We start from the raw sequence: 13577 nt of genomic DNA on the forward strand, positions 1-13577 counted from the left end.
GGCAGAGAGGAGCAGTCTTCTGGGCTGTGAGAATGGCCATTTGCACCGGGGGGGTCCGGCTCCACACTTATCCCCTGCTTCCACCACAGAACGGCTGACAGGCAGACAATGTACAGTAAAGCAAAAGAACACTGGAAAGCGACGAGGACAATCTGCTAAACAATGCTCGCTCACCAAGAGCTCTTCTGTTCCGCCATGTGGAGCAAACTGGACTACTTCTTCAACCCCCCCCACTCCACCCAAAAGGGAGAAAAAAATCCCACCACCACCCCCTGATATGTCCTTGGGATCGCTGCCTCTTTATTCTTTGTTAGAAACAGAAAATATCTCAATATATACAATCATAAGCTCCACTGAAAGCCTAAAGTTCGACGTTAAGTCACCACCCACGATTTGTCATCCATGACTTGAGCGTGGTTAGTTTTTAGTCCACATATGACTCTGAAACTTGCAGACAGGATGTGGATGTATACGGCTGCTACCGCTCCCTGCCAGATCTGGCCGTGTGGCTTAAAGATTGTGCTATGTTTGCGGGGGAGGATCGCGACTGGGCCATGTGTCACGTGGGTGAGAAATATCAGCACCTCTCCTTATGCTCCGAAGGCTTCGGATCTCTGAAGGAAACACTTGTGCGCTTAATTATCTGAAGTTTAACTCGCTCTGTGGGATGGCATCCGTGTGCTTTGCGTTTGTAACAGAGGTGGGAAGTAACTGAGTACATTTACTCAATTCCTTTACTTTATTTGATACTTTACTTGAGTGTTTGCCATTATGCGAGACTGCGTTTTTCCCTCTGTATTTCAGAAATGAGTATTGTACTTTGCACCTACATTTGTCTGATGGCTGGAGTTAGTGGTCACTTATAGCATTTCATATTTTAAAAAGAGATGCTCAGCTCCCACTTTTTCTCTCCATGTACCCATTCTAATACCAGTCCTGTTCTTTATTGTTTCATTTAAACTGTAAACCCAGAAATGATTGTCATTACTCTTCTGTGTGTGAGCCAATACGAAGCTCTAACTTTGCATCACTTCTAGCTGGAGATGCTGGAGACTGCATTGCATTGTTACATTTTTATTAACTGTAAGAACAAGTATTGATCTACAGTATAATGAATTGATCTACTGATTGAATATTGGATATGTTTTTTTAAGATCAGTATCACCAATTCCTAATTTCATATTCAGTGTGAGATAGCCTTATAAATAATGACTTTTGTTCAGTAAAAATCTTAAAATATACATATTTCAAATGTATTAAAACAGCTTAATTACACAGTGACTTATAAAGCTATCCAAAGAGTTTTTAGAAAATAGAATAAACATGGAAATTTAGAGGCTAGTTTTTCCATCATGGAAACCTGGAATTTGAAAATAAATAAATAAATAAATAAGTCCTGGAAATATTTTATATTGTCCTGGAAAATTAGGATGTCTTGGAGAATTATTTCTTAAAAAGATGAACCCCGAGATAATTTACTCCTCGTTCATCAGGCATCAGGATCCTTAGAATTAAGTCAAGTTGATGTCATTCATATAGCATACAGAGTTGCAAATCACATATTTGCCTCAAAGGGTTTTACAATCCTCAGGAAACCTCAGGAAGGGCAACAGCGGAGGACGGACAAACCGATATCTTGTAAACAGATTAGACCAAAAAGACAGATACAATATTAGGCAGATAGGTTGTAAACAAATATAAAGAATAAATAAAAATACCCAACAGGGCTGAGTTACAGACTTCATTACTTTCTGAGTACTGATCAAATTGTGTCAGTAGTATTGAAATCCCTATCATGTACTGACAGCTGGCACTTAATGCTTGTTCAGTGCGTATTTAAATCACAATTTCAGTGTGTATCTTTGGTGGGCAAAGTTGTTTTGTATAACCCATCTGAGATTTTCATTATTTCATAGTGTCCAGTTTTTCGTATTTTATGGTTGCCTTTTATCACTGTGACTACTTTTAATACTGGAATCCATGTAATAGCTGATGCTTTGCTTTTACTTAAGTAAAATCTATTTCTCACAGTTCTCAACACAAGGACGTGAAGTTTTCAAGTACGTTTTTGCTTTCCTAGTTGCACCCTTTCCTCATATCTGTGCTGATTTAGTTTCTCAAGTTTCAGCTGGATATTTACTCAGAAACCAGCTGTGTTCATATTTATGTGACAGCGAGAGTGCTGTAATATGACAGAGCGATACTAAATGTAAACAGTACAGGTTGTGCAGCGAACAGCCTGATGCCGCACACGGTGGTCAGAGACACATCAGAGTGTCCAGTTTCAGCTCACACCCTTTTAAAGTCACAGGTACAAAGTATATATTTGTGCAACAGGATGTGTATGTGTGTTTATGTGTGACTCATCCCAACAACATGTTTCCTGTCTGTGAATTGATTAATCACTTCCTTCAGTCCCACAGAAGCTGCTTTAAGTTGCACACTAATATTAGTTGACATTAAAAGAGCCCCTTCTGTTTGGCTAATTATTCATGCCTCTTTCGTTCCCCTTAACTGAACGGAGCTCATGTAAAAGCTTTATATACAACTGTCAGTCACACTGACTCATTTATAGCCATTCGGAGTATTTTACATGTCATACTGTGTGGGTGGTTGATAAAGAGGATCAAGGACGGAAGTGATGATTTTATGGAGTAGGGAAGGAGAAAACCTAGATAGATATTACAATATTGTAGTATATTGTCTTTTCTCAGTGTTATTCTACATTAGGAATGAGATATTTTGAAAAGACAGAGCATTTCTGATTCCTAATTTTTGATTTTTGTTGTTCTCTTCAGCCCCAGAATGAGAGTCTCATTCATCGTGTTCTCGGCCAAAGCAACAGTCCTGCTGCCACTGACTGGAGACAGGTACTGAACTCTCTGGAACAGATTCATGACGCGGTTGTCATGTGTCTGCATGAGGAGGTTACTGTACCTCACCTCAGAAGTCTCATGCTCTAAATATGTCTTAATATGTCTGGCATTTTAGGAAGGAAAGGACTATTTTGTCTACTTTTGCACAGTTTTTACATTTTGTTTTATATCCCACAGTTGTGAGATTATATACATTTGTCAACTGTCATATTTTAAGCCATTGCAGCAATCTGCTCTCTGTGTATTTGGTCAATGTGGGGTATGTAACTTGAAATGAAGTAACTTCTCACAGGCCACCATAGATTAAATGTTTGCATGGTAACATTAGATTGAGGTTGAGGTTAGAGGTTGAATTCCCACTGGGCCTTTAAATGCTGAAAAAAAGACTCTTGAGACATTCTGGATAAACAGCTTCTTCTTTATTACAAGAACAACTTGTACTCTAAATTCTCCACCACATTGTGTAGCTACCTTTTTAGTAGTGTGCACAGTATTACTTTCTAATATGATTTCAGTACAGTTGGACATATGTGGAGCAAAATGTTAATGCACTCATTTATTTGATGTGTTTTAAGATATGAGATAGAAGAGGGTCTGAAGCGCTTGCGGGACGTGAAACCAGCAGGTGAAACCTATATGCATGAGGGAATAAAACAGGTCAGTTTACCCTCTCAGATGAATCCATTTGCAGCTCAGGAAACTTTTTAACAACATTCACATTATTGTAAAATTGAGATCTGATGAAATGTTTGTCATTCATTTTGAACCCGAAGGCCTCAGTTCAGATAAAGTCACAAAACATGAAGTCATCTAGCATCATCCTGGCTCTGACAGACGGGAAGCTTGAAGTTTACGTTCACGAGCTCACAGTGAAAGAGGTGAGGTTCATATTGTTGTATTGGTATTGGCAGCTGTCTTATTTAAGTGTCATCATGTTGAAATTCTGCTGTCAAAACTAAATTCATGCTGCTAGTAATTCAATTTTTAAATATTTTTTCACTTTTATTTATTTAATTTGTGATTTTCATTTCTTGAATGGGATTTGGTGCCCGGACATCCTGCATTATTTTTCTTAATATCCTTACATTCGACCTGCTTCACATCATGTACACATTTGTTTGATCTGCAGGCGAATGACGCGAGGAATTATGGCGCTCGTGTTTACTGTGTGGGTATCAAGGACTTTGATGAGCAGCAGGTAAGAGAGCTTCAGTCTTAATCTGCAGCAGTCAAACACCAGTGAAGTCTGTCACTGAATGTATGCTGAACGATTACGTTTTATAACAAGAGACACACTGCCAAGTTGGAAGGGTGTCAAGAAAGGTAAACACGTGTAATGTGAGTACCATTACCTGTATGGAAAATCCACGTCTTAAAGTGATATTCCACCTAAAAATCAAACACATAACCCCCTGTAGACTTAAAAGGTGCCCGACAAAGTTTGTAGTTTGCTCAAGAAGAGAGAACAGAAGCCAGTATCAATAAAAACTCCTGCAGCATAATCCACTTTTCAGATGTTCATCTGCATGCTCAGTATGCTCCAAATAATCATTGTTTTGCCAAAATAAGGTAAAATATGCTGCTTCTAGGACAGCATTGTCTGTATAATTGGGATTTTCTTCAGGATTATGTCTGAGTTTTAGCTTAGTTTTTAGTTTTTGCTTTTATTTATTTAAAGAGTTGTTTTGGCATTTTCACTGTTGTTGGACAGCAGACTGTGAAAAATGTATTTCACAATCAGCTTATGAGGCAGCAATGAATAATGAAATAAATAAATGGACACAAATTCTAAACTGAACATAAAATTGATTTAAATTGAATGAAATTAATGACTCTTACATCCAATCTAATTACATTGCGAAAACAAATACCAACTAAACTGAAACCAAATTAAATAGCGGGTGTTCCCTGTACAATTACAATTGCCAAAACAATCAAAGTGTCCAATTATAAACAGAAAACAGAGACAGTACATCGACATCATACAAAAAATATTAGCGTATAGTTCGATTGTGATCTCTCAGACGTTGTTTGATTTGTTCCATTTTGTGGAAGTGTTTTAAAAACATGGTTTCGGGCCTCAGATTTTCTTAGTAAGAAGCTAAGCAAATGGACATTGATGTTTAAAGTGTAAACATATCTTCAGTCTGGCAATTCTTCACTCATTTCCTGATAAAAATCCCAATATTGCTGCATCTTCACTCCTGTTCTCATTTCTTAAAATGAACTCAGACTGCCTGAGCTGCACCAAAGTCCTTTTTATGTCAGTGATGTCTGTAGTTTCACTGTCTCTCTTCCAACATGGTGGCCTGTCCCTTGTAACCATTGGTAACCACCCTGTGATGAGCTCTTATTAAGTCAAAAACAAAGGCAATATTGCTCCCAGTTTGTGCTGCAATGATTTTTTTTTTTATGGTTGAGCAAAGTGTTTGCCACAGTCATGCCATCTGCTATGTCTCCTCCTGCCCATGATATGAAAGGAAAGACAGTGCTCAGTCAAGAGGAAAACAGAAAAAGCAGAAAGCAGCATTAAATCAGCAGTACTCCTTGTTTATTCAACTCTTTCATGGTACCAACAGCTTGCTGATATTGCGGACACCAAGGACCAAGTGTTTCCTGTCAAAGATGGCTTCCACGCGCTCAAAGGCATTGTCAATTCTGTAAGTTTGCCTACTTTCTGTTTGTGTGAGAGGTTTGTCAACTGAGGTTTGTGCTTGAGGTATTTTTTCCTTACTTTAGAAATAACTGAAGGTGGTAACATGTTAGTAAATTTGGGAATCAGATGGATAAATGGCTAAAATTGTTTCCTGCCTTGGCTTCATTGAAGTTTGTCACAAATTAAAGCAAAACCTCTGTGAACTTCCAGCTAAGCTGCATGGAAAATGTCTGTGGAAATAACTGCTCGTTGTGTCCTCAGTTTGTAGACGGAGAAGGAAATGTCTAAACCACTCAGTAGCAAATTAGACACTGTAATGGGAGCAGCTTGACAGTTAGTCACTGTCCATATGACATCCTCTTCACAGTGTTTTTATTGTGTTGAGTGAGAGCGCTTCAGTACAATTAATGCTTTTATTTTCTTCTTTTTGATGAGAAATTCAGAATAAAAGCCAGCGCAACGCATCAAACCCATCCTGTCACTGTAATGCTGTAATCAGTGAATGGCTGTCAGAGTATAAGAGTCCCTTAAACAGTGTTTATATGAAGTTTCCCATGCAGCCTCCTCGTCCCCTGCCAGCCAATTAGTGATACTTTCCATTTGCTGCAGCTTTTAGCCTTAACGCTGTCAGCCAAGGCGGGGGTTTGTGTGGCAACATTTTTTTCATGAATCTAAGCCCGGAGCCCTGCGGAGCTCACTGACCTGAGCTGGACTTACATCTGTGTCTGAGCCGACAAGGCCAGCAGTGTTTAGGGAAAGAGCAGAACTAGACGGAGCTGTCAGACATGCAGCTGGAAGGAGGGTGTGTCTTGTTTCTGTTGTGTGACGCAAAGTACAACAGCTATGATTAATGATCATTATGTTGCTTTTAACATGACTGTAAGGGAAAGGAGATTCTAAAACTCTCAGTCTGTTGTATCACTTTTGTGTAGACCTTTAAAAAGATCCCTGGGTGCATCATATTAATCCTTAAACTAATTTTCACTGAGATTAAAACTTGAGTTTAAATGTATGTATGACACGGTAGCTCACTTTGTAGAATGTGCACCCCACATAGGCTGTGTCCTACCGCAGCGCTGCTGGTTCGATTCCAACCTCTCTCCCCCTTTTCCTGTATATCTTCAACTGTCCTATCAAAATAAAGGCATGAAATCCCCCCCAAAATATCTTCGAAAATAACAATTGCATGACCAAGTGTAATCAAGGGTGCTGACTGTATCTCAGTGGTTCGAACCACGATTTATTCAAAACAGGTGTAATGGTTCATTATGAAGTATGAGTAACCATTTCTAGCAGCCTGAAAAAGGAAAAGGAAAAATGACTAGCTCTAACTTAGAACTTTGTCTTTTGTAATGAGCATGTGAATCCAGCTTGTAATAATTAACATTAAAATGTGCTGAAAGCCTCTGAAAGAGTGGATTTGATTATTGCTAATTAGAAGAAATATGCTTCTAATCTGTTTGTGCTGAGAAAAGATGAATCTTTTCTCTAGAGAAGAGCATTCACACACTCCAGTGCACGAGGTCGTCCTTCCCATTGAAGTCATGGATTAATATTTTTGTGGTTTTAAGACACAGCAACACTACCCAAAATGTGTTAGAGCCTGCACGAGAACGTCCAGCACAACAAGAAAAAAAGCTCATCCCCTCAGCACTCGGAGGCACAGTGACGCTTCCAGCATCCAAATGAAACGCGGAGCATTCTTCTCTGATTAGTAATACTGGATTCCTGACTAGTTGGCCTCCTTACTCTTCTGTTGGATTTCGAGGATTTGAGATCATCTGTGCAGCCTTTTGCTGCAGGATCCACGCTGCCTCTGTGACCAGCATGACAAAACTCACAAAAAGAGCTCGGCAAAGTTGTGTTTCTGCACCCTGTTAGGACATTTTTCTTGTTGATCTTAATTTTAACCACACTCGCCCTTTGTTGTCTGGGCTGCTGGCCTTTTGGGAAAACCCCAAATTGCAATGTAGCCACATCGTTATCGTTAACTTCCTTTCAGCTACTGAACACATGCAGCTGAGTTTAGCCTCTTGTACACTATTGCTGACTTCAAGATTATTGACGTTATTTTGTGACGCTCTTCCTGTTAAATAATGAAAAATAAATGACCTAAATGAAATACCCTCATGAACCTTTCCACCTCATTATTACAATGAGATTAAAGCAGCCTCATCCTTTCAGAAACCCACCCGTTACAACATTGGCTGAGATATATGGAGGACTTTGAGTATTTGGACGAGTGCCTCTTTTTCCCCCTGCAGCCTGTAAATAATGTTTGTCACAAGATCCCAGAGAAATGAATAGCTGCTGTTTGAGTTCAGGCCTCTAATCTCAGCATTCAAAGCTTCTATTTTAATATCTCCAAAACACTGAGGATCTAGTTTGTAGATCTTCCAAACCTAACAAATGACTTAATTTACCCACATTTCTTTAAAAAGTAAATAAGAGTAAGTGCTACTTTTCCGAATGGCAAATTGGAGCAGAAGTGTTCGCTTTTCTACACTTAATGTGAATTCCTCGGGTCCCTCCGTCATTTTTAAGCAATCAATTTTGTTTTTTTGGGGGGGTTTTTTTCTCGGGCACTGCCAAGGAAGTAATTAGACGGGGAAAATAGTGGCACAGAGGAACAGCAGCAGATCCTTTTCCTCCCAGCTGTCATCTACAACCCTCTCCCCTTTTAACGATTCCATATCAAACCATCATATTTAATAAGGCTGCTGTAAACACTCCCCTCTTCAACTCCTCAGATTGAAGTTTCGCCCAACATCAAATGAAAGGTTCAAGTGTCCTATATTGCAGTTAATATGCTTCTTTTTACCGACTGTGTACTGGGATTTGCATAGTTTGTCCTTTGTTGATTTATTGAATCATAGCGGATAGTGCAGCTTCATGACAGTGTGCTCACACAGGCCTCTTTATATGATAATGCAGGATCCCGGAGGTTTTTAATAGAACTGAGAAATGTAATAGTCTTGCATAATTTTCCCATAAAGGCTGACACAGCTGCCGTTTCTCCCTCCTGTTCTCCTCGCCGCTGATATTCAGCGCTCTCCTTTAGCCGCCAGGCCCCGATCAGGAGTGAGACATTTCTCAGGTGTTGCACCCTAATCTGTTTTCTAAACTTGACAGAGCCGATAACGGCCAGGAGTTGATGTATTTATTCTTGGCCCTCAAGCGATAATGTACCCATTTCATTTTTTTTTCATCCTCCAGATATTAAAGCGATCGTGCACAGAGATCCTGAGTGTGGAGCCCTCCAGTGTCTGTGTGAACGGTGAGTGGATCCTCCTGCTGCAGTCAGTCCCTGGAGCTCTGCACAGATATGCTCATTCTCTGCATTCTCTTTTTACTGCTGGCTTACTAAACTTAGGACATCTTTCCAAGTGGAATTGGAAAGATGTCTCGGTTTCAAGCAGCGGTGAGGTAACAAGTTGCTGTTGAAAATCATCTGACAGCACATAGGCCATTACGGCAGACTCAAACTCCCCACAGAATCTCAGAACCTCATAAAATTGAAATGATTTCAGATTTTGCTGCTTTTCAGCTCTTGGTCAGGGTCCACCTAAATCAGCAGGCCCCAACCTTTTTGGCTTGTGCTCCTTTTGCAGTCTACTTGTGAGCCTTTAGTGGTTACACGCTAACAGTTGTGAGCATTCAAGAAAGTGAAGTTATCCTTGTCAGACTGTTAAATCTGGAGGAGTTTTGGAGGCCTGAAGACATGAAAGTATTCAGTATTTCCAGTTGAAAAAACAAAAAAGGTCCCTCAACCCTGAAAAACGACCCTGATTGCTCCATGAGGGGGATGCGCCCCCAGGTGGGCTGATGTAAATAACTTTATCAGCATATATGTATATATATATATATATATATATATATATATATATATATATATATATATATATATATATATATATATATACATATACATATATATCATGTAAACTACGACGTTGTTTAGTTTTAAATCTCAGCACCAAAGAAAATGTGATCTATAAATACATATTCTTTTATTTTTACTTTTATGTTATATTCATGAAACTTGTCAAAGTACTAGCAGTTGTGAAAGCTCTACATCAGGGATCTCAGACTGTCAGCCTGGGGCCTGATGTTAGTAATGGAAATATTTTCAAAATATTGCGCTTTCTTGTAGTACTTGAACTTTGAAGTGGCCCTCCTATGAGATGCCAATACCAGCGGTGGCCCCGAGCCAATTTGAGACCCCTGCTTTACATGGTGCTAGTTTCCTGAACTGTGGGTGGTAAAAGGTTAATGCAGGGAGACCCATTGGAGCTAGTCTTTTCAGGCCCCTTTGTATGCAGAAGCCCTGAAATTCTGAAGAAATACAAGATAAAACTCTCCAACTATATGTATGTTCCTCCTCATAGTCTTATCTCCCATTTGTTTACATTCCACAGAGTCCTTTGACATCGTTCTCAGAGGGAACGGCTTCACCCTCGGCCGCAGCAATGAAGGCGTCGTCTGCAGCTTCATAGTGGACAAGCAAACTTTCAGTAAGTGCTGCAAATCACTGTAGTGCTATAAAGTGACTACACATTGCATTCAGTTGGTCATCACAGAGGTTGACTAAGATCAGTTTCCTTTGGCTCAAACTGCAGCTTAAAATGTTTGCTAGGAACAGCTCTGATATTTTGTAATCACTGTGAACAACCAAAAAGCCAAATGTGGAGTCGCATAATAAATCCTGTCTGGTCCTCACTGATATGTGTTCTAAATCAGTATCTCAAAGCATGCATCCAGTTCACCAAATTAAACTAGTCAAACTGGAATTTGTGGGGTTTGTTTTGACAATAAACAAATCATAAATCTTACATCAGGCTAGGCCAGCATTAGCATGGAGGACAGCAAAAGGCAATAAAGCAAAGAAAAATAGATAACTTACTGGTATTTGTGGAGATGCCTAAATTTAGTCAAAACCCCAAGACTCTGTAGCTGTAATGTGTTTTTGAAAAAGCAGATATGTTAATACAATAATCATTTACATTTTATACCATATCTCCGATCAATACTGCTTTCGGTGTATGCGATACGAGCAGAAACATGAATGGACGTGTAAACTGCCCAGTGTGAGCTGATCTTTGTGTGTTTGTAAGAAGACCCACATTGTCCACATTGCAGTATTAGTCACCCAGAGCCTACAGTTTACCTACAGCCCTGTTGACTTTGAGTCTACAGGAAGAGAAACAATTCAATGCTATTAAATTCTGCCTCTGCAGAACTGAGAATTTTCTGAAGGGGATTGCCCACATTTCATAGTGTCTTAATCTTATAAATAGGGGTTACAGGGGAAGTTTACATGCACACTGTCTTTTGTTTTTTGAAGGCATCATCGTGTCTATCATTAGTCCTTACTCTACCGGGTAATTTCACTCTTCAGAGACTCAAAGAATGTTTTTGTAATATACACATTTACCATTTGTAAATAGGTATAGTTGAAATATATTTTAGTCCCAATATAACAATGATGTTATTATACAGATTTAAAAAATTGGTTTGACAAAAAATATCAACACTAGGTCCACTTACTAACTTTTTCTGACGCTTTCAACCACATGTCAAGGTTGAAAGCTGAACCTTCACATTGACACCTAATAATAATTATCAGCAACATTTGCATTTAGTATGTTTTTATGTTACATTTTCAAATGTATCAAAACAGGAAAAAAAGCAATAATAAATAAATGTCAAAATCACTTGCTGGTTGTCATAGTAACACAGAGTTTTTCAGGAGCTCAGCAATCAGAAAAATAGTGGCCGTCAGAGCAAGTGATGGAAAGATTTAACATGGCAAACAGAGCTCAAAGAATTGCTGATACATTGCAGCCCTCAACTCAGTCTGACAGGACTAAACGTGAGCCGACCAACCAAAAAGAACTAAAATCAGACCCAACGCTACTTAGCTACTGGACAGGTTTTGGCAGGTTATGGTAGACCTGTATCCATCGTTGTCTGATAGCGCCTTCACTGCGGTATTGCACATCATATCTGTGTGATCTGGATCTCTGATTCCTGGTGTACATGAAAACAAGACAAAAAACGGCCTGTCAGTGGAGTCCTGTGGGTCGTCCTGTACACCTTGAATATGAGCACATTAAAGAGAAAGAAATAAAATAAACTAAAATATGATATAATATTGCTGACTTGCAGTAAGGCGCCATTCACACTACTTCTCTGTTGAATGTGACATACACTTTGATTTATATTTAGGGGTTGTGAAGATTCATTGTGTTTCATTGTGTATTATGTCCATGTTGTGGACATACAATACGTCCCATCTCTGGCACAAATCTTCTTATCATATGGTTATCCAACTTGCTTTGATGTGAATTAATGGTGGGAGCTCAGTGGAAGGGCATAGAAAAACAAACCCCTGTCCCGACATATCTGTTATCAGCAGCTCTTTATCTATATGATCTAAATTCAACAGTAGAAAGGAGGGTATGTAGGTCACTGTGCTCCTTATTTTGAGCTTGCAGTCTGTTCTGTTGAGAAATCCTTTTTCAGGAAGCAAACGGGATTTGGCACCAAAAGCCAATCTTTTCAAGCTCTCATTTGGCCGTGGGATCTGTGGGATCGACGACTGCCAATGACAACACTTCTCTCCTTGACAAGTTATTTTTGATTTTCAACATTTCAACTCGACTAAAACACTTGAGCATATTTTTTTTTCCTTTAAAAAAGAACTTCATCCGATTCAGGAAGTGGCCATTAGCAGATGTCTTCCTGTTAGTCCTTTCTCAGTTTAGGCTGTCTCACATTCGCCCACTTGGGGCTATTTATTCCCTTATTGGCTTTTGCATGTGTTCAGCCCAGACCTTTTTAACAGTGGGGCACCTTATAATTATGGACAGGCATCATGGCAACTATGGAACACACACCACATATGTGGAACAGATGCTACAGTCTTCTCCATCACCAAACCAGTTGGAGCCCCGAGCAGACAAGCAGAAAAGAAATATCAATAATCTGAAAGACCTCCATGGCTGAAGATGGTTTAGGCCTCTGTCAGCCTATGCTGAACACACACACACATACACACACACACACACACACACACACACACACACACACACACACACAAACAAACACACACTGATATTTAGTTTTTTGTTTTTTTTCTTTAAATAACGATCCTTCACACAGAGTGTCAAAGAGGTCAAAGAGAGTTCATGTGGGGATTGTTGGCTCATTGTGCTCTTAAAGTTCCACCAAGATTTTGCAAAACTGAGTTGATGATAATGTTGGAATATTGTTCATAATATCAGTCAGTTTATTTCATAAAATATAAAAAAAATGTAAGCAGAGCTTATTAAGAATAAATTCTGACTTGAGAATCGTGGGAAATGTAGGGAAATTCAATGCACTGTTATATAGGCTTTTTATGTACAGGCAAACGTCTGACTCATATACAGCAAAAAAAAGTAAATCTGTTTAATTGACTGTATCACATATTCATATAAGGAGTTAATTTATCACCTAACCTTACCCTATGTTTTGTCTCCTTTTTACAGATCATAAACCGAGTGCTGTGCGTAATGATTATCTCTTGTGTCCTGCACCAAAGCTCTATGAAGTCGGACAGTAAGTAGTCTGTATGATTTCTTTTGGAGTGTAGTGGAGCATGTTACTTTTGTGACGTATTTTGAATTAAATATTATTATATTGCTTTCAGATATTGGCCAATTGTGTGGTCTTCTGCAGGTTTCTCCACAGAAAATTAAATGTTGTTTCCTTTTCTTATCAGATTGAATTTAATTCAATGTTAATTCCGTTGTGTTCATTATATTAAGTCTTAATCTAAACACAGTAATGTACTGCAGAGTTTCTCCACTGTTATATATTTGTATCAAGCTGCATTGAAATTCACAATTTTGTTTCTGTCATGGATATGGAAAGAAATTATAGGAAGCCACCCCAAATAAAGGGGATTTCAAAGTTTTTATACAGAAATAACATGTCAACTGGCATAATAATGCATTGAAAAGTACATTTTCCAAAATAACTGATATGTAGCTCGGGCAGTG

At 39.0% G+C, this 13577-nt stretch overlaps 1 protein-coding gene across 2 annotated transcripts in view; it reads left to right on the top strand.

The window, feature by feature from the left end:
• antxr2a (ANTXR cell adhesion molecule 2a) overlaps nt 1-13577 on the top strand; it is a 74484-nt gene that overhangs the window by 5419 nt on the left and 55488 nt on the right. For both annotated transcript variants that reach the window (XR_007887492.1, XM_051422888.1), the window contains exons 3-10: nt 2799-2870; nt 3452-3533; nt 3650-3754; nt 4006-4074; nt 5456-5536; nt 8749-8809; nt 9951-10046; nt 13065-13134. Coding sequence is in view for 1 of the 2 variants with exons in the window: in XM_051422888.1 (XP_051278848.1) it covers nt 2799-2870; nt 3452-3533; nt 3650-3754; nt 4006-4074; nt 5456-5536; nt 8749-8809; nt 9951-10046; nt 13065-13134 (636 nt within the window). In the remaining variant the exon portion in view is untranslated. The remainder of the gene's footprint in view (nt 1-2798; nt 2871-3451; nt 3534-3649; nt 3755-4005; nt 4075-5455; nt 5537-8748; nt 8810-9950; nt 10047-13064; nt 13135-13577) is intronic.

Source organism: Dicentrarchus labrax, unplaced genomic scaffold, assembly GCF_905237075.1.
Source record: "Dicentrarchus labrax unplaced genomic scaffold, dlabrax2021, whole genome shotgun sequence".
Lineage (NCBI taxonomy): Eukaryota > Metazoa > Chordata > Actinopteri > Moronidae > Dicentrarchus > Dicentrarchus labrax.